Source organism: Crocodylus siamensis, chromosome 14, assembly GCF_052110815.1.
Source record: "Crocodylus siamensis isolate JL-2025a chromosome 14, ASM5211081v1, whole genome shotgun sequence".
In the NCBI taxonomy this organism is placed as follows: Eukaryota; Metazoa; Chordata; order Crocodylia; family Crocodylidae; genus Crocodylus; species Crocodylus siamensis.
In genome coordinates, this window is record NC_143408.1 from 18,321,601 (window position 1) to 18,347,788 (window position 26,188).

General features: G+C 44.2%; 1 protein-coding gene across 7 annotated transcripts in view; it reads right to left on the reverse strand.

Moving 5' to 3' along the window:
• The window catches only part of ARHGAP32 (Rho GTPase activating protein 32), a 450,132-nt gene that overhangs the window by 248,217 nt on the left and 175,727 nt on the right, over positions 1–26,188 (reverse strand). For all 7 annotated transcript variants that reach the window (XM_090026884.1, XM_090026883.1, XM_090026889.1 and 4 more), the window contains one exon: positions 10,275–10,383. In XM_090026884.1, coding sequence (XP_089883010.1) covers positions 10,275–10,383 — 109 coding nt within the window. The remainder of the gene's footprint in view (positions 1–10,274; positions 10,384–26,188) is intronic.

The following is a 26,188-nucleotide window of genomic DNA, read 5'->3' on the forward strand; positions in this document are numbered from 1 at the left end:
CACGTGCTGCTGGGTGGGGGGCAATCCCTGCTGCCCCACGCTGCATGGGGGGCTATGCTCGAGCCCCCTCGTGGGTGCCCCGCACGGACCAGCTTTGACCCTTTAAGAAAAAAAAAAAAAACCTGAAGAAACCCCAGGACTCACCACTGCTGCCGGCAGGGGGTGATCCCTGCTGCCCCACGCCATATGGGGGGGGTCTGCATGAGCCCCCTGAAGCCCCGAGGCTGCACCAGGAGCCAAGGGCTTTTCTCAGGTTTTTCTGTCCCTTAAAGAGCCCAAGCGCAGGGAGGCGGGGCACCCGTGGGAGGAGCATGGGGGGGGTGTCGAGGAGGCTCGTGCAAGCTGCCCATGCAGTGTGGGGCAGTAGAGATCGCCCCCCTCCCGGCAGACTACCGAGGCTTTTTTTTGTAAAGTACCAAGCTGGGGCGGGCAGGGCAACCATGGGGGGGAAGGGGGGAGAGAGCAGGTGCGGGTCAGGGGGGCTGGCAGGGGTCCCCCCCATGGTCCCCTCCCCTCTCCCCCCACCCCCGCCACATCACCCCTAGTACTTACCAGCTTGGAGTGGCCGGGGACTGTCTGAATCAAAGCTCTTCGAATCTTTGCCAAAGACCTGACTTCATGTTGATTTAGCTTGACCAGGAGGAAGGATGTGAGCTATATCTTTTTAATAGCCAACATTTTTAAAAAAATTAAAAAAAAAAATTAAAAAAAATTAAAAACATCTTTGCCAAAGATTCGGAGAGCTTTGAATCGATTTGCACCTTTAAACTGGTGCCCTTTATTCGATTCAGAGATTCAGCCACCGAAATGGGGCCAAATCTCCTCCGAACTGAATCACCACCCGAAGCTTCGCACAGCCCTACAACACACCTATGTTTGCAGGCGGCATGCTTGTGTTCTTGTATACCTAGAACATTTTAGTTTAGGGATTTGTAGATGAAACATGCCTACAAAGGCTACAGTACCAGGTCGTGTTTTGCTTTAGAAACATCTTTCCATGCTTAAGCTTTTCCCAGTCTCCATCTCTGCATGCTACATAAAACAGCTCTTCACAGGAGCTTTGCTCTGAGCTTGAGGACTTTGGCAGACACCCTAAGGTATCTGCTGGCAGGCTTTGTTACTCTTTCATTTCTACTTCCTCCCTGCCTTCTTCACTGGCAGTTTGTACCGGCACCACGGGAAACAGTGCCATAAGAAGCAGAGCTGGCACCCAGGGCAAACAAACCCTCCAGGAGATTTAAGGGGTGGGTGCGTGGGTGGGTGTGTGTGTGTGGGGGGGGGGGGGGGAGTCTGAAATTCCCAGCATGCTCTTCAGGGGTAGGGGGCAATTTCAGCACCCCTCTTAACTTGGCGCCTGAAGCAGGTGTCTCTCTTGCCAGTCCCTAGTTACATTAGGGATGGGAAAAAGTGGTGCCCTCCAGTCTAATGCCTATGCAATTCTACAGGGAATATTTACATCGGCATTACTAGACATTCGCTTGGACCTAAACGGACATTGTGGTGGGATCTTGTTCAAAATTAGGGGTACCGAGCATCTTCAAAGACCTGACTTCATGTTGATTTAGCTTGACCAGGAGGAAGGATGTGAGCTATATCTTTTTAATAGCCAACATTTGTAAAAAAAAAAAAAAAAAAAAAATTAAGACAGCCACTTAAGACAAAATAAAACTGCCTTAGGGAAACAAAATGGAAAAAAATAGGAGGAATAAGATAACAGAAGTTATTAAAGAAATAAGTGTTAGAAATACCACCCCAGGCACAGAAGTGGCAGTTCTGTCATCCTCAAAACTAAAAAATAAAATTTCAATTTTGGAGAAGCAGGTTCACTATTAACATTACCCAGATTTCGTAATTTATTGTTTTAACTAAGGGCCTGACAGCATTTTAATTGCAATGCAAATGTCTAAGTGTAAAAGACGAAGACAAGAATGTGAGCTGAATGTTAACTATAAGGGCTAATGAGTTTTACCTCATGCCAGCAGTAAACCGAATGCAACTCCACTGACGTCAGTAGTGTTATACCGATGCAAAAGCGATCCGAGATCAGAATCAGTCTTATACGTTATTAAGTAGCTGAGAAATGAGTTAGGAAGATGCAAGTTATTTGATACACCTGTCTTAATATACATGCTAATGTGTACTGAATATTTAACAGAACTGGCACAGCCTCACCTGAGGAATCCTAGGAGCAACCAAACTACTGTGACATCAAGGGCAAGAAAGGGATGCAAGCTGCTACTGCAACTCTAGGAAGAAGTCCCCTGCTCAAGTACAGGCTCCATCACCTGGTAGTTGATACAAAACTTGTCTGAACTTTCACGTGAAAATTCAGGATACCTACTTTATATTTTCAGTGAAAAGCTTCGTACTTCAGTCTGATGCAGTAAGATGGTTGAAAATGATGTCCTTGGGATTAGGTAACGTACTCAAATCTAGGAAGACTCAGTAAGTCAAACAAAGGATGTGACTGTTTGCATCAGGTTTACTGAGCTGGCAGCCAAGCAAAACTCAGGTGAATAACAGGCAAAGGCACATTCCAGACATGAAAAACAGAATAGCTGTTCCTAAGTTTTGAATCAATTGTTCGATGGAAATCAACAGGCAGTCCGTCCCGTGTCAATTCTTATGTCACCTCAAACCAAATCATTTCTGCTCATTTCTCTCTCCACAGTACACGGATACTTCAATGCAGTGCACATATACGTGAAGCACAATCTGCCATACGGGAAAATAAACTGCTGCTGCAGAACATGGCTTTCCAAGAGGATGTTATCAGCTGGATGCTAGACATTAATGCAGCCTTATAAAAGGGTGATGAAAATTTATCAACCTAGACACAAAACAGTTTCTATTACCCTTTTACATGACGATAAACATGACTCCTCTATCAAATAAAAAACTATGGCCTACGTAGGCCTTGACATAGCCAACGCCATTAGCTGAATATGGGGCAAGCACACAGCAGCTTGCCGGGGGTGACCTGTTTAGCTGACCTACATAAATGACCTACTTGGCCATAAGAATGACATTCCCAGCAAGAAGTTGAGAGACAGATTGTAGGCAACAAAGCAACGGGGATAGTTGCTATGAAGGGGTGATTGGTGGGAGTCTGTGACACAACCTGTGGGAGTTTGTCAATCATATGGGGGAAAAAAATGTTGTAAGGACCTATAAATAGCCAAAGAAGCAGCTGAACATTTGGCAAGCCAGAGAAGCAAACAACACCCACCTGCTGTGATTGTGGCCCCTGGTGCCGTGACCGTGCCTGGCCAGCCACGTCATCACTTGGTTTGGAAGGCCTACGTAAGGATACCTTTATAGACCGTCTGGAGTTTTGTGCTGGTATTGCATAAGTGTTTAATAAATTTCAGATCTGAGACCTTAATAACCCATCAGGTTATTCTGTCCATGCCTCCCCTTCATCAAATTAAATACAACATCTAAAGGGGTAAGCAGACCTTTGCAAAGTTGCCTTACCAGCAAGACTGGATCAAGACAGGAAAGCTCTGGGAACTGGATCTACTATTGCATCTATCAGAAATCGTGGAAGACAGCTGACACCCTTCCAGTGGTCAACAGAATTTTAAAAAAAAAGAAAGTTAGCCAAGGTTTGTCATTCTCATTTGGTCTCACAGGTCCACAGACCACAACTGCTTTGGCTCGCTACTGAAATTGATTCTGGACAATGCTGCTCAATTAAAAATTTGTGCTGGAAACTTTGAGATGGGCAAGCAACAAAACAATACGTTTGCAAATATTTTGTCAATAAAAATGCCAGGGTGGGTTCAGTTTGATTCAGAGGGTAACCTTACTTATGAGTCATTAATAATGAGGTACCCACTGGGTGTTTATAGATATCCTTTCACTAAAATTGAAAATCTTTCAGGATTTATCACAAATGCGTATTTGCCTTCACATTCCCACTGCAAAGTAACTCAGCCTTATTTTTAAAAATTTAGTCACCCAGTGTTATGTCAATGAGATGACAACACACATGGTATAAACAAAAACAAATAATACATTGAACGAAACAATCCAGGACTATCCGCAACTCTGAAATGTCAACCAATCTGGCCAATATTTTCAACCACCGGTATTGGGAGAAAGCTGGAGTTCGCTCACAAACAAAATGTCTAAGAGGACCTGAATTTGTATTAAATATTTTCATAATTAACCATCCTACCAATAAGTAAATTTATGCTAGACAGGAATCAAACTAGCTTTTGAGATGGGTTTATCTGTACAACAGGTTAAATATACTTAAAACTTGATAACTATCAAAGCTACCATAACTGTGACTGACACCTTTTCCATTTCAGTTACAAGCCTGAATGGATCCAGAGATTCAGAAAGGGAGATTTTGTGAAAATATGTCACTGAGGACAATGCAACATATTCCTGGAAAATATGTGCGTGGTCACGGACTGCTTGGATTTCTATCACCTCCACATTCATTTTAAATTAATCTAGGGGAGAGATGGAGGGAAGGTGTTTGCTTTAGTTAACTGGTGAAGATAGCAGCTTCAATACTCTGCAACAGGCTTCAAGACTATGCCATACCCCACGCTGGCCAAAGAACAACTACCCCAATGTCAGCACCTGCAGATGTAATTTCTTTGTATTTTATAAAAATGTTGATTGCTAGAGAGATAATGTTAGGGAATATCTGCAAGTAAAATGGAGGCTGGGCAGTAACCAAGGTGAGAATTCAAAGGTATCAAGCTGGAATGAGAACAGCATTCATCTACTGTTAATCAATAATAAAGGGGGAAAAAAACCCCAACCAAACAAAGAAGGTTAGCAGACTCATCTCACTTCCCACAGGTGGAAGTTTTCAGTTACAGGTCTGCATTCCTGAGAAACACCTACAGGTTACAAATATGTGGTGCAACCAGTGATTTACACCAACTACCAGGTCTAGGATGCCAGGAAACACTGGGCTAGCACCACCCTCTGAGGATACGACCATACTGAACAAGACAGATTACAACAGACGCTGTTCTCATGCAGACAATATTTATTATGTGCCCGTGCAGCTGCTGTTTGGGCAAGAACGACCGGAAAAGGACAGAAATAACGCAGGGTGGCTGAAAATATGGGGCCTAAGAGATAGAGCAACACAAGCAAATAGGCAAGACCCCTAGGGAACCTAAAATACCTTTTCTTGCTTTAAGAAAAGTTTTAGAACAAAATATGCTCCTATCACATGAAACTGCATGGCCCTTCTGGTTATGCAGGTGCAGCCTGTTTCTTATCTGTAAAATGGGCATATTATCCAACTGTGAGGAGTTCATTAGCTGCACACCTTCAGAGGATTCTGGAAAAAACAAACAGCACCAAACCTTAGGGCTGTGCAAAGCTTTGGTCGCTGATTTGATTCGGCAGAGTTTCAGCCCAGTGCAGCGGCCAAACCTCCAGACTGAATCAGGAGACCCTTTAATCTCTCCGAATCAATTCAGAGCGATTAAGAAAGATTTGATGATTTAGACACAGCTTTAAATGTTTTTTCTACGCACCTCAAGGCACTAGGTGGCTCGTGAACGATGAGACGGTGGGGCGGGTGGAGCGTCCCCCACAGGAGTGCGGAGGTGTCCCCAGCGCGCTCGGCAGTGGACCCGGAAGTGGACCAGAAGAACTTCTGGTCCACTGGGGAAAGTGAGGGGGGACTTACCACCCCATTGGATGACTGTTGCCTCCTGGGTCTGGGAGGGCACCTAGGGTCCCCCCACAGCTGATCACCAAGTCGAAGGGGCTGCAGGGGGCCCCCTGTGCACTGAGCATGTGGGGGACCCCCCCACACACCCCCACATCTCAGCGTTCACAAGCTGTGCCTGGTACCTAAAGGTGCATAGCAAAAGCTTTTAAAGCTGTGTCTATGTCCAAATCACTGATTCTCTGAATCAGCACTGAATCTTCAGATTCGGCCGAATCAAATTAGGACAGTGATCCGAATCGACAAATCAAATCACTGTTCTTGATTCGGGACAAATCCAAACCGAATACAGACATTTCGCACACCACTACCAAACATGCTCTCATTTAAAACACCACTCCATATCAAAATCACCTTCTGTGCTTTAATAATCGCTATGGGTGTATATACGTTCTCATTCCAACTGTTCTGGAATATCTGATTTTGAAGCCAAAATATCTTGCTTGGGTTTGCAGTCCATCTAATTTTTGTGCTGCTTTATAAGAAACACTATTTCACTTCAGCCACGGTTCAACATGGCTTGTTCGCTCTATGAAAATAAGTGATGTTGAAAAGCATGCTTCCTCACTCTAGGGCACAGTACCCATCTAGATTGTCCTACATCCTTGCTTTAAAGGTCATTTAGCAAGGTGCTGCTGTAGAAAACAGTTGCATATGAGAGGGTTATAACTTATGGATGGAGAAGTCTCATTGTTACTCAGCTCACCTGCTGGGATTTTGATGACCTTATCTTGCAACAAAAAGAGCAAGAAAACCTCCAAATCTAGGGCTTGGCAGAATTTTTAAGATTGGTACGCTGGATCTATACTCACTTCCTTTTGTCATTGGCCTGAAACATGTAGTGCATATCCAGCTGCAGGCCCACCACAAAGGAAACTAAAACTGCCAGTGCACAATTATCAATGGAAATACGCATTCCTCTTTGTAAGCGTATTAAGGTACATTACATCAGGAATACAATGGAAGAGTATTATAAGAACACTAGCCAATTGCCTGTCAGGAATGACTGAGCATTTCAGGGAGATCTTACATGCCCCCCACCACTCACCCTTTGGGGCCAGCCATGTACACCAGGGGTGGGCAATTATTTTGGGTGGAGAGCCACTTACCAAGTTTTGGCAAGCCCCATCCCCTGCTCTCCATCTTGGGACCAGACATCCCACTCCCTAACCTCTGCCACCAGAAGTCTTTCGCCTTGCCCCTGGAAGTACTCCTTTCAGCAAAGGGGTTGTGCCATCTTGGAACCAGCAAAATACCAAATTACATTCTAAAAAGGAAACATCTACAGCATAGAGGTGATTGCACAGTATCTTAAAATGAAGTTTTACTCTTGTATGTTGTCACGGTGGGTATAGGTTGGGGGGCCTGTGGGTGCGTGGGTATGTGGGGTGAGGGAGCATGTGGGTATGTGTGGATATGTGGGGTGTGCGTGGGTATGGGGTTTGTGGGGGCTTGTGTGTGGGAGTCTGTGTGTATGGCAGTGCAAGGGGTGTGTGGGTGCATGTGTATGGTAGGGAGTGCATGTGAGACTCATCCTATGAACGCACACACCCCCACAAACACACTCTACCCTGGCTGCGCACACACACACACACACACACACACACACACACACACACACACACCCCCTGGAGGGATGTGGGCAGTGGAGTCCCCCCAGGGCTCGGTCCTGGGGCCTGTACTGCTCAACATCTTTATCAGCAAGCTGGATGTGGGTGTGGAAAGCACACTGTCCAAATCTGCTGATGACACCAAGATGTGGGGTGAGGTGGGCACGCTGGAGGAGAGGGACAGAATCCAGCTAGATCTAGACAGGTAGCAGAGGTGGGCAGATGAGAATATGATGGAATTCAACACAGACAAGTGCAAGGTGCTGCATCTGGTGCAAGGAAGAAGGAACCAGCAACACACCTATAAGTTGGGGAGCACCCTTCTTGTCAACACAGTGGCAAAAAGGGGTCTTAGAGACACTGTTGACTCCAGGATGAACATGAGCCGCCAATGCGAGGAAGTGGTCAGTAAGGCTAACCACACCTTGTCATGCATCTACAGATGTGTCACAAGCAGGTCCAGGGAGGTGATCCTTCCCTGCTATGCAGCGTTAGTCAGGCCACAGTTGGAGTACTGTGTTCAGTTCTGGGTATAGCACTTCAAGAGGGATGTGGCTAGCATTGAGAGGGTCCAGAGGAGGGCCACTTGCATGGTCAAGGGGCAGCAGGTCAGGCCCTACATAGAGAGGCTAACGGGCCTGAATCTATTCAGCTTCCACAAAAGAAGGCTGAGAGGGAACCTGGTGACCATTTACAAACTCACCGGGGGGAAAAAGTGCTAAATGGGGGAGGCTCTGTTCCCTCGGGCACCACCACGGGTTACTAGGAATAACAGCCAGAAACTGTTAGAGACAAGGCTCAGGCTGGACATCAGAAGTCATTACTTTACAGTTAGGGCTGCCAGGCTCTGGCATGGACTCCCAAGGGAGGTAGTGATCTCTCCTATTTTGGGGGTCTTCAAGAGGAGGCTGGACAGATATTTGGCTGGCGAGTTATGAACCTGCGCTCGTTTCTGCCCAGGGCAGGGGGTCAGACTTGATGATCTGTTTAGGTCCCTTCTGACCCTAAGCACTATGAAGCTATGAAACCCACCTCCACCCACTCTGCCCGTGACTGCACAACCACACCCACCCACAATGACCCCCCAGTTGACCCCCAGCATTACAGACAGACAGACAGACAGACGGAAGTACTAATCCTGTTATTATATTAGAATGATAACATCCTGTCCCTGAAACACTGGAAACACCAATGACACAATACATACAACAGCACAGGAAGGGTTAAAGCACTTCTAAACATGCCTTATATTTTGGACTATAAGGCAGCACCTTACATGTCTAATCCTTCTTTCCATTCCCTAGATAGTACAGCATGCTGCCTCGGCAGGCTAACTGGACATTACTGCTAATACAGCTTCTAGCACCAGACAACAGAACTACTAGTGGCACCTATACACATGCTCCGACGTGTTCTAATCAGAACGCATTGGAGCAGACCCGATTAATCAAACCTGCTGCAGGCCTCATGTATTCAGCATCCCTGCACTTCAACATGTCACCGGGGCACTTTAATTAAAGCCTGTCAAGTGAGCTTTAGTTAAAGTGCTTCCACTGCCATTTTGAAATACAGGATGCTGAATACACGAGCCACTGTGGGCATTTTAATTAGAGTGGTACCCTCTAATTAAAACACCCCTTCCCAGACTATTAACATCTAATGCTGTTAGCGCTTTAAGAGTGAAGGGCATGTGAAAGGAAGGAAAAGAAAGAGAATGAGAAAGAATTTATCTTGCTATCTCCAAGCTACCAGTTCGGCGTCCTCCAGAAAAGCAAGTCCAGTGTCAGGGTTGAGTCAGAATCACCCAACCAAAAGGAAGGAAACAACTAGGGGGTTAGTATACTGTTTACGATGGTTGGGGAGGAAGGGTGGGGTTGCTATGAGAAATGCAACCTGAGCTCTGTAAATCCAAAGTAAAAGCAATTAAACCAAAACTATTTCCTGGTGATCACAAGTCAAGAGGAAAGCAGACTTTGATCTAATCTTAGGACAAAAAATCCTAACTATAAGAACAGCAGGACCGTGGAACAAACTGCTTTGGGAACCTGAGAAATCTCCTACACAGGAGGTTTTCAAGAATAGACTATGCAGGCATCTATCCAGGACGGTTTAGAAATAGCTAGTCTCCATCTGTGCAGGGGGTTGGAAGAGAGGCCCTTGAGGTCCCTTCCAACCCTATGAAACAGCACAAGTTCATACAGAAAACGTAAAGTGAAGTAGCAGTATAGCTGTCAACCAGCCCTACACTACAAACAGAGAAGGCAACACTGCTGGAAGACAAGATCATTTAACAAGACCACCTAGTAAGAAAGCTCTCAATTTTCTCACAGAATAATGACCCAGTGTTAAAAGCACAGCAGCCCCAGCTCCCCTTGGCACTGTGTGGAGCTGCAGGTGTTCAGCTCACTTAAAGAAAAAAATAGGCCACACTTGCTAAAGGACCTGACCCAGTGCCCACTTTCTATTGAGTTTATTCAGCCTGGGAACAGGTCCTTGGTGGTGCCTTTTGTACGGATCTGTTCATTCTGAAGTTCAACTGGGAGAGTGGATGTTCTCTTCCTATAGACATAACTAAAACATCTTGCTAATCTTCTTTGTACAAATCCAGTTTGCTGCAAAGAACGTGTTTTTACCAGTTCTCCTCATGCTCAGGATATTTGCTGAAAAATAGGTTAATGCAGATGAGAATCGTTCTGACATTATGCAGCACTTAACTGATTACTAGGCCTGCTTTGGGGCACATATTAATAGGACCAGAGCACTGTGCATGTGCTCTCTCTCTCACTTGTAGGCTTCCAGAAGAAGGAAAGCATCTTTCAGTCTCAAGCCTCCTGTATGATTTCAAATCTAGGAACATAACTCACAGACTGACTAGAAAATAAAGGGGTGGATCAGTGTAAAGGTGAGCAAGGCAGAAAAGAAAGCACATATAAAATTAAGCCAAGTTTTACCATTGCACTGAGGGTCTCTTCCCAATCTGGTCTCTCACGAGGATGAATGCTCCTCTGAAGCTCTGGCACAAAGTCATCTTCTTCTGCATGTACAGACGACTTCATCATCCTAGGGAGGAGAAAGAGACACGCTTGTCACTGGATTACAATTTCAATTAACTCTTAGGGATACCTACCCTTGGGGTTTTATTTCTAAGACATGTTTGCATATCAAAATACAAATGCTTTTAGATACTTGGTAATTTTGCAATCTTCTCTTGGGTCTCCTTCTTCCCAAAACTTAACAGAAACTCAAGAACATAAAACTAAGTAGAACAATTCACATTCCCTACCTGATTTTAATTACTGGTTTATTTCACTTTAAGCCCCCATTGTAATCATGGAGCCTTCGAAAGTGGTAAAAAAAAGTGAACGTGCTTACATGAAAACTTAAAATCCAACACACTCAACAGATTCAATGGACTGGCCAGGCAAACAATGGCTGCGTATGCACATTCAAATAAACTGGGAGAACTCTCCCAGGCTTGTTTTCCTGGTAGAAGAAACTTACCCAGAGCCATGTGTACAGACATTTGAATGCTTAAGCCCTGAAAAGTGGAGAGCTTGGGGGCTGACACCATGCGGCTGGTGGAGGCCTATGCACACATCTCAAGAGTGCTCTGCAGGCTCCTTTAGTCTGCTTGGCAACAGATGATAGCAGTGCATAGAGCTGTCCCCGTTGGCTGACTCAGACTCTCCAGGGTGAGTCTGGGTTTCCCTGCAGCACAGGGTAGGGATTGCCAAGAGGTTGTATTCTGCTCCCTCCTGGGGCACCAAATCCAGCCAGCAGCACGCTGTCTCCTGGGTGGGAGGGAGGGAAGGGCTGATGCTGGAGGACTATGTTCTTTTCCAAGAGAAGCCACAACATGTCCAGATATTCACTCTCCCAGGAAAAACTCTCTTGGGAGTAATTTAACCCCGATTGTCCCCAAGTTATTTTTCTCCTGAAGCTAACATTTTTACTCTGGGGGGGAAAAAAACCTAAACTTCTGTACACCTGTTGTTTCTCCTAAGAGAAACTGAATGTCTGTATGAAGCTACTGTTCAATCTCTATTTGCTGTTCCATTATTACCTTAAATGCCCAAGGAAAAAAGAAAGGAAGAGAAAGGCATGGGAGGTAGGGGTGAGGTGTTAAGAAAGTGGCCCATGTAACTTGCTAGGACTAGACATCCCTGGCCCACTGTCAGAGCCAATAGCTTTTTTCTTCCCCATGCTCTGTGTGGTGTCAGTGCTCTTCACTCCCACTGATTTCACTATGATTTGGCATGAGTTCAGCACCTGGTGCTATCAGGGCAAAAATATCCTCAGATAAGGATATTTTTCGAGTACCGAAAAAGTTCTGTTATCCGGCATTCCCCGGGAATGGGGGGATGCCGGTTAATCAAATATTCAAGTTAATCAAATGTGCGCTGTCAGGCGTGCTCCCCGGCATCAGTGTGCCGGAGGACACGGAGGGGGGCCCTGCGCAGGCTGCTTTGCCCTGGGCCGTGGGCTGAAGAAGTGGCAAAGAAAAACTCTGCTTGCAGCGGTGAAACCCGGAAGCGGTACTTCCAATTTTATTTTTGCCACGTCCCTCGGATGCCGGTTAATAGAGTTTTCCAGCTAATAAAGTTCTGGTTAACACAGCTTTTGCTGTACCCTGCCCTGTGTATTTTTAAGACTGCACAAAGATTCAGGTATTAGGGTCTCAAACTTTTTGTTAAACATTATTTACAAAAGGCTTCTCAATTCACCCTAAAGGCATCATCGTTGTTATAACTGGAAAGCTATTAAATATCACTTCCACAGGACATTAGAACATGCCTCTGCAAAGGGATTGAGGCACAGATTTAAAGCGCCAAATCCTGCTGAGTATCTAGAACAATCCATCCTGATTTCATTAACATGCACAATTCAAAGCAGGTTTTTATTAATAGGCTGACACATATTTATTTATTTAGACAAATCATTTGATTAATCAGCATTACATACACATGAACCCAAAGGAAGGCTGGCTGAACCAAATGTTAGCTATGCTGATTAATCATATGGTTTGACTAAAGAAATAAATATTGAAAACCTTTAAATAACACTGCTGTGCACTCTGCATTTCTTTAAAACAAAAGTTTAGATGCCACAGAACAAATACTAACCAAGAAATGCTATTTTCTAACCATTTTTGATCTGTATTGACAACCAACACTACTTATTAGTATTTTATCATAAAAAACCTGAGCTATAAAGGTCTTATCACTATCCCCACAGTTTATGAAATATTTCAGTTTATTCAGCAATAAGCTTGCCATGCAGATCAACTGAACAGATACTGCAAATAATTACAACTTTTTAGAGTGTCTCATTAGGAAGTAAAATATATTAAATCAATAGGCTGATGTGCAAAAACTGAAACGATTTTACAGTAGCTATAGCCTTGATAACGTGCAATATTTCTTGTTTCATTTAAAAATAAGCCTACTGCACAGTGGTTTTACTTCAATGCCCAGGACAGCCACTCCTGTCCTTCAACTCTGCACCAGGCAAAGAGGGTGTAAAGCATCACCATTTGAACCGTAAACACCTTGCACAGTTGAAAATGGCCAGATAACGGAGCCCCAGGGATATGAAAAACAAAGATGTGACAGAGTAACTCGTCGATGAGGTTTAAATATGTGTAAAGATAATAAACAAAATATTTATTTTACAAAACAGTACAATTAGGTGGACTGGAGACCAAATGGCTCCTAGAACACAAGAAATGTGTGCAGTTTACTTACAGAGGTGCATCAAACCAAGAGGCTAGCGTTGGCTCCATTAGCCTAGGAAACCTAGAATAACACTCAGTCATTTGCCCCTCAAGCCCACACCTGGCATCAACAACAGACATCACAGTTTGGCTTTCTCCTTCAGAGCTGGCCAATTCGATGCAGCACTGATAAGCAATAAGTCAATAGTTGAACTGTGCAACTAATCTTTGGAGAATAATTGCCACAATTATCTGTGGGATCTTATCTTCTCTCCTCATACCACCAGCCCCAATTTTATAAGGAGAAAAAAAAAAAAATCTCTTGCTTTATAAGCAAGGCAACATAAAAGGGTATTCTGGAGGGCAAAACATCTCAGGAGCTGCCCAACCGCCACACTCAAGAAGACCCACAAATTGTTTCTTGACCTTAACTGTCAGCAGCGGAGTCAGGGAAGCATCCAAAAGAGAGAGAAACCCTGGCCTTAAATCAGATCCACCGAATGAGCAAGGTCCAAAACCTGTACATGCAGTTTGCAGCTGGGGCACAGAATTTCATTCCCCTTCCTTGTACACAAGACATAAGCAATACAAATAATGCTCCTAGTAACAGGATGACTGTTTTCTAGTCAGATTTGACATCATTTTTATCTAAGCCTCACAATCATATTTTGTTTAATTAGCCAGGGCTTCAGAAAACGTATCCGTCTCTTAGCCCTTAATGTCGAAGTCACATTGCCCTACACTACCTCTGTAAAGCAGTTCTATCCCAACCGCATGACACAGACAACAAAAATTAAAACCAGACCACCCGTAAGTGTGCAAGACAAACCGTGCTCACAAAGCGTAAGCCCGCACCTAGTCTACAGCTTGACGGTCAGCATCGTGGCCTTCCTCATTTGTACAGTCTGATTCAGAAGGCAAGAGTAATATGTCACATGAGATGGGTGACTGTACTTTTATACCACAAATACAGTTAAAAAAAAAAAATACACATCATTTTAAACTTGAAAATTGGGTGTGCTGTTAGTGTTCCCATCTCATACAATTTTAATCATAAATCTCAAGACTTGGTGTTTTTTGTATAGCCCAAGCTCCTGGAATTCTGTGCTCCGCTGAAAGCAAAAGTACATTTCTAGCTTTATGGCTGTGGAGAAAAGGCTTTAAAAGCCCTGGCCCCAAGCTCAAAAAAAAAAAAAAAACACCAAGAAAGAAACTAAAAGAACCCAAAATTATACAATATTGAATTTCATCTTGCTTTTTCCTAAGCTGATCCCATGATGTTGGGGGGGCTTGGCTCAATTTGTGAATGCCGGGGTTTGGCAATGCTGCAATTGCCCATGGAATACTTAAAATGGTCTCTCCACAACAGCATTAGGGTATCATTGCTATGCAGCAGGAAAGGGAGGAGGGAAGCAAGGTCCAGAATGAACTTTCTACCCAGCAGCAACATATCAAATACACATTTCACTTAGATTAAAGATCTCAGAGCAATAAAGCCATTAGGTATGAATTTAGGATCAATTCAGATTACAAACACATTTACTGTGCTGCTCCTCAGCCTTCATAAAGATTCCTCGTCAACTCTTTATCAGACACCTACCCCTGGTTTCTTAACAGTATTCTGCAGCCAAAAAAAGTTTTATTTTCTTCTGATGGGCTTTTTTTTTTTTTTTTTTTTTTACATTTCTGAAATTCTACCTGCAACATAATAACGATGTCAGCTTTCTTCTGCTCAAGTTTACAGGCAACTAGTAAATGGCATTCTGATCTTGAAAATTCACAAGATTTGCTAAATCTCTTGAAGGAACTGAATTAGGTATAAAAATACACAGGGATAAAAAATGCACAGGAACTAAATTAGGTATAAAGCCCCCTAAGAGTGTACATCAGGGGTGTCTTGCAGGGTGCTGCAAGACCCTTTCAGGGGTGTCTAAGCAGGCAAGAGTACCCGTCCTGCCGCAGACTTCCTGGTCTGGATTTGCCTGGTATCACCCAGAAACAGAGGTGTGCAAAAAAGAGGTGGACTTGTCCCGCATGCCTCTGTTTCCAAGAAGAGCTCATGGGGGGACCAGACCAGGAAGCTCTGCAGTAAGAACAGGTGCTCCTGCCTGCTCCTCCTGCAGCCGCTTCCTGATCTGGTTGTGTACAAGGTCCACAGGGCAGTCTACCTGGCTGCCGACACATCAGCTTCACCCCAACTGAGAACCACCCAGTTAAAGATGAGGCAGCCCAACAGTGGGTCTTAAATTTAAAAATGGAGGGACACCTTGAATCTACAAAGTTTGAGAACTACTGATGTAGGAAACCACATTCCTGCTGGAGTAATGCTATGCATCTCATGTCACTTGAGAGCTGGAAGGAGGCCCAGGTCTCTGGTTTCTTGATCTAAGTAACCAAAAATACAGTCCTGACAAAAAGATTACGTTTAACATGTGTTAATTTAATTTACACTAAATGCATGCAGAGACCATAAAATGGGAAGTGGATTTACAGACGACTGTGATTATAAAACAGACGCATGCAGTATATGCTACACAAGCTATATATTGGATCTCGGTGAAAGCCTTTGGTGCCATATTTACTCAAATATAAAGATGATCCCCCCATTCATTAGATTCTATATACAGAAGATGTATAAAGTTTTTATAACTTTCCAGGTACAGAATCTAATTATCAGAGGTTTGCCTTGAATTAGTCCCCTTCCCACTGCTACAGCAGGGAAAATAATTCAGGGGGGAGGAGGGGACACAAATAGTCCCCTTGCCCTCTGTCCCCATCCCAAGTTCTTCTCCCTGCAACCTCTCCTCCTCCCCTCCTTAGTGTCAGATCCAGCTCTGCCCAAGCACATGGAAGTGAGGGACACATTTTAAACACCGACTTTGAAATAAATATACCTGTAATAACTTGCATACAGAAAAAATATTACAGGTACCCATAAACCTAGCTCACCCAGAACTGATGTGGTGTACCTCTTTTGAAATGGCTGCAAGTTTCAGCACAAGTATTCTATATACACGCTTTTAAGAAGGACTTTTGTGCCTACTTATAAAAAATAAACCCCTTTTTGCAAAAATATGTATTTCTATGTATGTATACACACACGCGCGCCCTTTAGTTTTACCAACCTCTCTCATGACTGACACTGTTCGCTTGACAGTCCATAACACACATATATAATTAACCATCTGTAGTAACCGCAACTGCACACCTGCATGCCCGTCTCCATCTCCTCTTCCCATTACAACCACACAAACTGGCTCCATGCCCTTCCTTTCCTACCCTCCACCCCCGTTATAACCTCTTTGTTTCTTTCCCCAACCCTTTCATGGCTCTGCTGCTCCCAAGTCCCTGACATCTTCCTCCTCGTCTTCCTCTCCGTTGGTCTCATTCTTGAACAGCATGTGCGGTTCTTTTCTTTTCCATGAGTCTTCCACCACCTTCTCTCCATCACCCATATTCTTCTAGTAGAGCCGTAGCTCGCTCACCCTGATCCTGACACAGTCTCAGACTGGAAGGCTCGTGGCCAGGTTCCTGGTTGTCCACAGGATGTTCCTGAAGGAGACGAGCTGGTTGAAACGGGCTCTCAGGGTCACTTGCTGCTTGGTCAGGTGGCCGAACAGCACTGCCTCTCTGGTTAGGGCCTGGACCCTGGCACTATCTGGAGGAGTTCACTTACTCTCCCCTACACCTCCCAGCCATAAATATGCATGATATTAGTCCAAAACTACAACGCTCATAATTTATATACAATTCATTGAGCTGGGCCCCAGCAGACAACAGCGTTTCAAGCCACAGTGACCACAGCCTCTGCTCATGACCGGAACCGTGAATCCTCCAAAACTTTGGATGTAGATGAGGTGCCCCAAAGCCTTTGCAAGCATAGTCAGATCCCCTGAGGAACAGCAAAACCTGGAGAAGGAGAGCAGAGGGGAGGAGAGGTTGGACACTGAGGTAGAAACGGCGGAAGAAACCCCGCAGAAGTATGGAACAGAGAAGAGGGGGGCAACATTTCAGTGATTGAGGTAGAGAAGGAGAAGATAGGAGATGAAATGGAAGGGAAGGCAGGAACTGCAAACAGTTCAGACAGAGGCAGAGCTGGGGAAAAGAGAAGGCACCCTACAGACAACTGAAATGGAAATGGAGCAAGAAAAAGAACCAGAGACAGGATGGGAAAAGAAAGACCACACAAGGGCTGAAGACCAAGAATGAGGGACATGAGTCGAAGGAAGTACCAAAGACAAAGACCAGTTTCCGCTGCTATCATCTCTGGGCTCCCGCTCAGAGTGGAGACCAGAAGGTGGGAAGTAGCAGGAAGAGGGGACTATAAAAGCCTTCCTAAATGTGAAAGCAATCCCGAAGCTTGCAAAGGTACCGGAACGTAAGTGAGGGACGGGGAGGAGTCGAGCACCCCGAACGGTGGCACAGACGAACCTTCAAGGGACAGACACATTCAACTCAAAGCAAGCATGGCCAAACCTTAGAGGGACAGGCACTTGCATTTTTAAAAAAGCGTAAATGGCACTGACAATAGTTTTGCTTACCATCACGAGTATCTTAACAAAGCTATCATGGGAACAGATTGAACCAGTGCTGAACCAAGTGAGGGCAGATATAATCTACCTCTAATACTGTGGTATACCAGGGAGAAGGGTTATAAATGTTTTGAAAAGGAGGTGAAGATGGAGGTCAGGGACAAACGAGAACAAAGTGGCTGGAGTGGCAATATTATTCAAGAACCCAGAGCTGACAGCAAAGCAGAGAGAAGTCATTAGTGGCAGCTATCAACAAATGATACTATCAGGCAGGGGGACACAATTAGAAACTTTCAATGCATGTATGCACCACTGGAGAGAGAGGGAAGGAACGCACTGCTCAGAAAGCTAGCAGTTTAAATTGTCGGAGGGAGACTGCACATAATAGCAGGAGATTTCAATTGTATAATCAAAGTGGGTGACAGGACAGGGGAAGGAGGAAATGGCGCTTTAGACAGCTCATCCACACTGTTAACAAATATAATAAAGCAAGAGTTGCTAAGAGATGTGTGGACAGGAGAGAAAGTTTTCATTAGAACAGACTCCAGTGGAAAGAAACAATCAAGAATTGACTTTGTACCAAAAGAAATAGGGATAAGGCAGAAAGAAACCATATATGAGGCTTTTAGCAATGACTGGATGCTACAGGTGGAAATGGATCTTGCTAAAAGCCCCATGAGATGGAACGGGCTGTGGAAGTTAAATGAATGCCTGCAACAAGACCATTCTCAGGTCAGGATTGAAAACCTGATATTGTTCTGACCATAAGTGGTCCAACCTGTGCCGGTCAATGCTGAGTGCTGGGCAGCAGTTAAATTAACCTGGCAACCTCCAGAAGTGCCAATGGGTTTGGGCAGATGAGCGCCTGAGAAGGGGGCCTTGATGGAGGAAATGAGCAAATCACAGAGAGCAGTCAGACGCTATGCACATCAGTACTGGATTAAGCTTTGTGATGAAACACAAACATCTTCAGACACAGGAAATCTCGAAGACATATATGATGGTCTGAAGAAAGCTCTAGGTCCCACTGTCAACAAGGTTGCCCCTCAAGTCATGCAGTGGTGAAGCCATTCCAGATAAAAGCAAGCAGATGTCCTGTTGGCTTCAACACTACTCATAGCTATAATCACAAGAAAGAAACATCACCAGCAAATCACTGGACCAAATACCAACTCTATAGGTCATCTCAGAGTTAGATGTGGAGCCCACTAAGCAAGGCCATTGATTCATTATCAAGTGGCAAGGCTCCTGGAAAAGATGGCATCCTAGCAGAAATTCTCAACTACCATAGCTTCATCAGCTGCTAGTCAATGCTGGAAAGAGGGTGAGATACCACAAGATATGCACAATGCAAACATCATCACGCTGTATAAAGGGGATACAGGCAAGCGCAACAACTACAGAGGCATCTCACTACTAAGCATAGCAGGAAAAGCTTACACAAAGTTCATCTTGGTGCACCTATAGCAGCTGGCAAGTTGGGTCTACGCTGAATCTCAGTACAAACTCAGGGCTGGAAAAATCAACCGATTTCTTTGCAACTGAAAGGCAATTACAAGAGGCTGGAGGTCCTGAAGGAACAAAAGGATCAGAAGAAATCCATGAAAGCAGTAAGGAAGAGAGACTCGATGGCACTGGTGGGAAATTTCACAGAAGCATGAGCGAGGAAGGTGTGGGGAGCCGCAGCGGGTACACAACTAAAAGGGTTGTGGCTGACCCAATGTGGATGGTTGCAAGAAACATCTTACTGGCGAGACAGCTGCATCACAGATGAGGCTCGACGGGCTCACAGTGCCCAATGGAGAGCCGTGGGGAAGAAGAAACAGCAGGGCATGTATTTTGGGAATGTACATATGTAAAGTGGGTGTGGGAAAGGGTCTGCTGCTTTCTGACCGTCATCAAAATAAACCTGCCATTAGTGCAGGAGATGGTACTATATGGACTCAGACCAAAGGGACAAGAGGAAGCATTATTAAGGACTTTATTAGTATGTGTTAAACCTAGTTTATGGAAAGTAAGAAACCTCTGGGTGCTTAAGCGGTTGGCTTTTACTGAAAGAGTGCCAAAGCTGGGGCTGCATGAACTGAAATACTACATCGATCAGGACAAAGAACAGGTCAGAGAGGAAGAAGCAGAGCAGCGGGGGGGAAAGGACTGGACACACTTGTTTCACTAAACCAACAGAGAGGACTTATGGGAGGGACTGAGAGTTTCAGGTGGTTACTGAGGCACGATGCTCTGTATGAAGAAAGGGTGTTTTTTTCTATGGAAAGTCGATGTATGTTGTTTAAGGGTTTAATATATGTCGCTGTATGGTTTTGATATACAGTTGTTTCCGTGATATGAAGTCTTGGTAAAATAAGGATGCTCAATAAATAACTTTAGAAGTGTAGCATGGTAAGTGTGTTTTTAATAAAATTTGTTTGAGGTAAAAAAAAAAAAAAAGGTTCCCATCAGTATATTTGTCCAATATGGGCCATGTGTTTTATAGTCATGCTCCGTGTTTGCTGACTTTAATCAAATATATGATTGGTTTCCATTATTGAGCACATGCTGCTTTTGTCAGCAGTCTGATGACAGACAATGCATTTAGTGAGGTTTCCTCGTGCGCTAGTGTAAGATGGAGGCTTTTTTTCCCCCCATGCTGATTGGTATTAAAACTACTGTATTTGCTTGAATACAAGACAAGGTTCCCCCCTCCCCGCCAATGGGAGCAACATTGTGTCATAGCTACACTTTGCTCTGTAGAAGGAGGACTCATGCTGATCAGTGAAAAAACACAACTAGGGACTAGTCCGAGACTGTAAAATGCCAGAAACTCAGGATTCCTCACCCGCTACACCCACTTCTGCTCCAAATGCAAGGAGATACCATTGGCCTCGTCTTCTCTAACAAATGCAGCAACCTGTATCATCACCACCACCCACTAGGGCACCAAAATAGGGCACCCCACAGCACACACCTCTCATCCTCTCCGCAGAAAACAAATACTACAGTGATGGTGTTATGAGAACCTATCCAGGATAGGTTACATCCTGAAATAAGCCTGTGAATCAGCAATCTTCCTTCTCTTCAAGTTTCCCAGGAGCTCGACCTTTCAGAGCTCTGACTTTCAGAGCTACTCCAACTAAAATGCACCCCCCCAACATACACACAAATCCACAGCATCAAAAACATTCAGACACGTCATCTTTCTGAGCTCTCTGCAACAGAAGAATGCCTCTTATTATTTTCCCACAGTCAAAAAAAAAATGAGTCAAAGTTAAGAGTTAGCATTTTCGGAGGGATGCTTTGAACGTAACAAGGTTGAGAACCACTGACCCAGCCAGGAGATCCCTGTGGTTCAGTGGCAGCCTCCTCGTCTGCCACGCTGAAGACCCAGGGTTGATTCCCAGATACTTATACGACGACAGCCGTGGAAGCACCAAATGTCTGCTCTTTGCAGTCTGTCTCAGTGGCCCAAAGGGGAATGGAAGGTCTGGGCAGCCTCCACTCCTCCAAAAACTCCTGCCTAGGCTTGTGTGTCAAGGGTCTGGGTGACCTTTCGTGCATACACCATGATCCAGAAGTGTCAACTGTTGCCCAAAAAAACCCTTGATCTAGCTTATAAACAAACAGTTCATAGATAGTAATTGAAAAACAAACCATCTTCCCTAAGGCTAATAAGGCCCTCCACTGGCCCCTTCAGAGGCATCTGTCATGAATCAAAATGTAATACTGAACGTCAAACCCAGCTATATCAAATCAAATCTATTCATTTAAAATGTCATTTCTTGGTCCGCTTAGTATCGCTGAATGTTGCTCAAATGCAGTCTGTCACCACTATATACTAATAAAAAGTTCTCACTATATGGGAGGCAATTAAGCATTCTCTCTTCAGATGAGCGAGCCCTTCACTGTAAACTGAGACTCAAATGTACTGTAACAAATATGACCAGGACATTTCACAAAAAGCACAGCTTGCATTCACACCCATTTCCAAGCATCCGAAAAAGCTCACCACTGGACAAATTTATCAATTGGAAGTTATAGCCAGATATAGTTCATGTCATGTTAACACATTTGTATTGGGAAAATATCTTGATGCCCTTGTTGGGATCCTCAAAATTTAATTTGCTGGTCCCATCAATTAGTGCATTTCCATTTCTGCCCGTGAGGAATTAAGCACTCCAATTTAACAGCTACAATATTCTCCTGGCACAGTTCATGTACAGTACTACATTTCTGAGGGTCAGACTACACCAGCGCTTACAACAACTCTGCAAAATGATACTGCAACTGAATTTTTCTTTGACGAATTTCTCTGTTTCGCCACTCTACTTTTCATAATTACATGCGATTACCTCGGCCTCTGTAAATAGATGTGTCCGGGATCAAAACATGACCAGAAATGACTGGGGAAAGCCCTGACATTTCAGTAGTCTAAGGCCTGGTCCATCTGTGGATTTTTGTACTGGTATACCTAGTGCAATTAGGGTTGTGAGGTTTGCTTTTAAAATACAACTATTGTTATGCCAGAACAATCCCTAAACAGACTCAGTTATAATAACTACTCCAGAATAGCTTATCCTGACCCTTTTCTTACCAAAAAGGGAGTTAGTTTGGCTGGTTAGAGCACTTGTATATCGGTACACCTGCCTCCACACCACGTGCAGCCATAGCTATAAATACACTGGCATGCTAAAGCCATTCAACTTCCCACTGCAGACATGGCCTTATTCTTTTCTAAGAACGAGTATCCATCACACTGGGCTGTTGACTCGAACGCCTGTTTACAGCTCCCAAAAGAAGTCGTGTCACAGGCCTCAATATAAGGCCAGAGCCTCAGTGGGTATAAGCTGCTCTTGCATCCTTAGCTTCAATGCATACGTGTCAAGCATTTGAGGATCTGGTCCCCTAAACAGACAGGAAACACTTTAGATATCCTGTGCTCTAAAAATAATAGTAAGATGTTACCCTTCGTATTTGCAGTACCCACTGTTTTCTACAGGGAATAATGCTTTCGCTGCGTGCTAGATCACTCTCTCAAATCCTGCTTATTTCTAGGAATCCTTGTAGGCTAGCTGCGTTCCACACAAATAAGAAGTCTCATCAGTTTTAGCGTTGAAAATGAGTTGCATTGGAAACAAAATTATGAAATTGGGCTGATTTAAGGAGTCATCTGAAGCAAAGGCAGGAATCCAACAGCACTTTAAACAGGTTTGTGTATCCCTCCTTCCAGGTCTTTGTCTCACATTATGTTTCACATCTGAGCCCTGGCAGTTTGAGATGTGCGGTGGTCATGAACTACAATATCATCTGCATTGCTGATGACATTTGAATTAATCACACTCCTGTGGGAGCTAGGGTGCTGACATATTAGCTCATAGCCGCTTGACGGTTTGGAGGTTGTGAGTTAGCATGAAGTATTATGTACTGGGACGCCAGACTCCTCACATCAGACAGTTAAATTGTCTGTTTGACAGATACTCATTTTTGGGTGTCTGTATATATATTTTTTAATTAAATGCTATGCCTGAACTTTGGGTTATGTTTCCCCAGGGAGACATTAGACGTTTCAGTCTTCCATGCCATTTGCCCCTTCTGGTGGCTTTTCTCTCTGACCTCAGTCAAGGAGGCAAGGGCCAGCGATAACTGATTCATTATTGCATTTATTCTGTAGATGCATGGGGACACTCAGCCCATGACAAAGCAAGGCCCCTGGCTTCAGGAGTTTATGATTCAAGAGGATTTAGAACTGTATTAACAGCAATGTTTCTTGAGAAATTATTTCCATGCAAAGAACCCTTCTTAAATCAGACCTTTGCGGAGACAAAGCGATGGGAGTTGGAATTTGCACTGCTCAGAGAGCACGGTAGGCCAAGACGGCACAATCTCCATGAGGGTGCTAAGAAACCCAGTGCATTAAAAGGATCTGGCTTTGCATCGCTTCTTGGAAACTTGTCCTTGGAAACGCACTATGCCATTTGAGGTAGCTGACCTAAAATACGCCATTTTAGATATAACGGAGTGCTGAGCCACATTCAGAGTGTGATCTATGATGCCAGAGTACATAGCATGCATGATTTAAATAGGGGACATGCTACGTGAACCTCCTGCAGAAGTAGTTAGGATCTCGGGTCTCTTAAGGCAGGGACCAGGGAAGGGGCTGATGGCTGTACAGGAAAGCAGGCTGCAAAGTTATTGCGAGTGGAAACCTCTCTCTACCCTCTGCCAGAAACACCAGATGCCAACCTGGGTGCTGAAATCTTTCCTGACCTTGAAACATCCCCGTGATAGCAGTAAGAATAATATGTTAGTTTTCCCTAACTTAGATGCTTAAAAATCTGCTCACTAATTTAGAAGCTCTGTTTGACCTAGGTGGAGAGGACCCCCTGATGAAGATGGTAAGGTGGGCATGCTTGCCAAGACACCCCTACTGTGAGGTGTGATGCTATAAATACCAGAGATATGTTAATGCAAGATGAACCAGATACAGAGGAAAGATGACTTCTTGTAAACGCTTTTTCCCTATACCTATGAGGAAAACTGGAAAAGGGAAAATTAGACAAGTATAGCTGTGGTAGGACATACGAGTTCATCTGCTGCAAATCCCAATGCAACAGGAAACTGGATTAAAATGGAAAGCATCAATGACTCAAGACCTTTAACAGGGGGGAAAGAGTGGAGAGGAGACAGACACCAATTTGTGCAAAACATACTTTTCTTCTAGTAAATGTGCCTGAGTTCTCTGCCCCACAAAATGAAGGCTGGAACAGAGGAAACTATGAAACACGCCAACATTTTGGAAAGCAGAGAAGGCACGAGAGCTCCTGAAAATGTGAAACATGAAATGGGAACGGAAAGCTCAGCAAGGCTTCAGCTGGGAGCGTAATTCCCCTCAAGCGTTTTAGACCAGCATTGTCAACACCTTGCTGATTACATTATGTCCTGTCACAAGGAATCATAAAAACTGGAGATGGAAAAGACCTCCCAGGTCATCTAATCCATCCCCCTGCCAACACAGAATTGTTTGGGTGCTTTGTCCAGCACAGATAGAAGAGAACAAAGAGAGACATGGAATGCAGTTAACTCTCCACTACAGGACAATCAGTAATAAATGCAAATGGTAAAAAAAAAACACCATTCTGGTCCAAACTTCAAGCAATCAAGAATCAAAATACGGTTCTACAGGCTACTCACAGTGCATTACTTCTTCCACATCAAATAAGGATATTGATCCTTTCCACTTTTGTATGCTTATGAACACAAGCACCATCTCCATCATTAGTGCGAGGATATGCGGGCAAGCATGAAATTGGTTTTCAAGAGCTTCCTGACTTTTTCCCCAGTGAATACTCTAAAAATCAATGCCACAGGGACAGCACGGGAATAATTCTCAGTGCTGAAGACTTCTGATCTATGCCCACAGATGAAAAAACTCAAAGTAGCAAACAGTGCAAATACCCAGGAAAGTACTGAGTTTGGAATCTCCCACCATGACTAAAGGAATAGCATGACTGCCGCTCCAGCTATTTTAGGACTGTGTGTCTAGGTGTCAGCTTAAAGAATGAGGTTTTCAGCCCTTTTTTTAGATGCTTGGCATTATCAAAATAATCACTCTCTCACTCTCGCTGCATCACCAACTGTTACAGGAATGAGATTCCCTGCAAATAGACTCTCATGGACAAATTCTCCTTCCTTTAAAAGGAAGCGCTTGCCCTATTTTTCCACATTAGCCTTTCATTTAGGATTTTCAAACGTCAAATGCATGCTACCGTTAAAAGAAAGATGCAAAACTTTAAATAGAACGTGTTAAAGAGCGGCAATGGCACACTGATTAATTCTAAAAAACTGTCAAGGTGATGAGGTCAGTCCTACCATTTTTAATACATCCTATTATGGCCTGCACAGGAGTAGGCAAGCTGTACTGCAGCTTTTAATCAACATATTGTTTCCTTGCCCTCTGCAACCTTGACTGCTCTTCCCTTTCATCTCTAGACAAGCTTTTAATACAGGCTGTAATGCAGTCAACCTAGTTAAATGTTCCACGTATCCAAAGTTCAGCTGAACTTTGAGACTTGATAATATCTATCAAATTTGCATAAACTATGTATTCAGTTGCATGAATATTTAAACAGCAGCTTCTAACACTGCCATCAGAGCTGCACAAGACAGACTAGATCACTGAGAGTTCAGTAATATTTGGCCACATCTGTGGCTCAGTGGATTGTATTTAGGGGAGGGAATCTCTCCAAGGATCTACAGGAACAGCATCTTTTAAGCATCTGCCAGGTTTCTTTATGCTCTTCCCCTGCCAACATGCAGTTTTAACCACAAAAGTCCATCGTGGCCCTTATTTGGGGGAAAAAAAGGGTAAAAAGCACATTCCAATGCTGGATGGCACTTTGAATGTTTCTGGTTGGAAACACACTTGAACTGGCTGTCAAGGTGACTCCCACAGTTGAGTCAACTACAACAGCTCGAAAACCCCCAGACAGCCTGGATCAAGCTGCAAGGTGTCAAGGGCCAATTCTGAAAACACACCTCTCAAATGCATTTCATAGATTTCACAGATATTTGGGCTGGAAGGGACCTCGGAAGATCATCGAATCCAGCCACCTGCCGCAGGGGCAGGAAG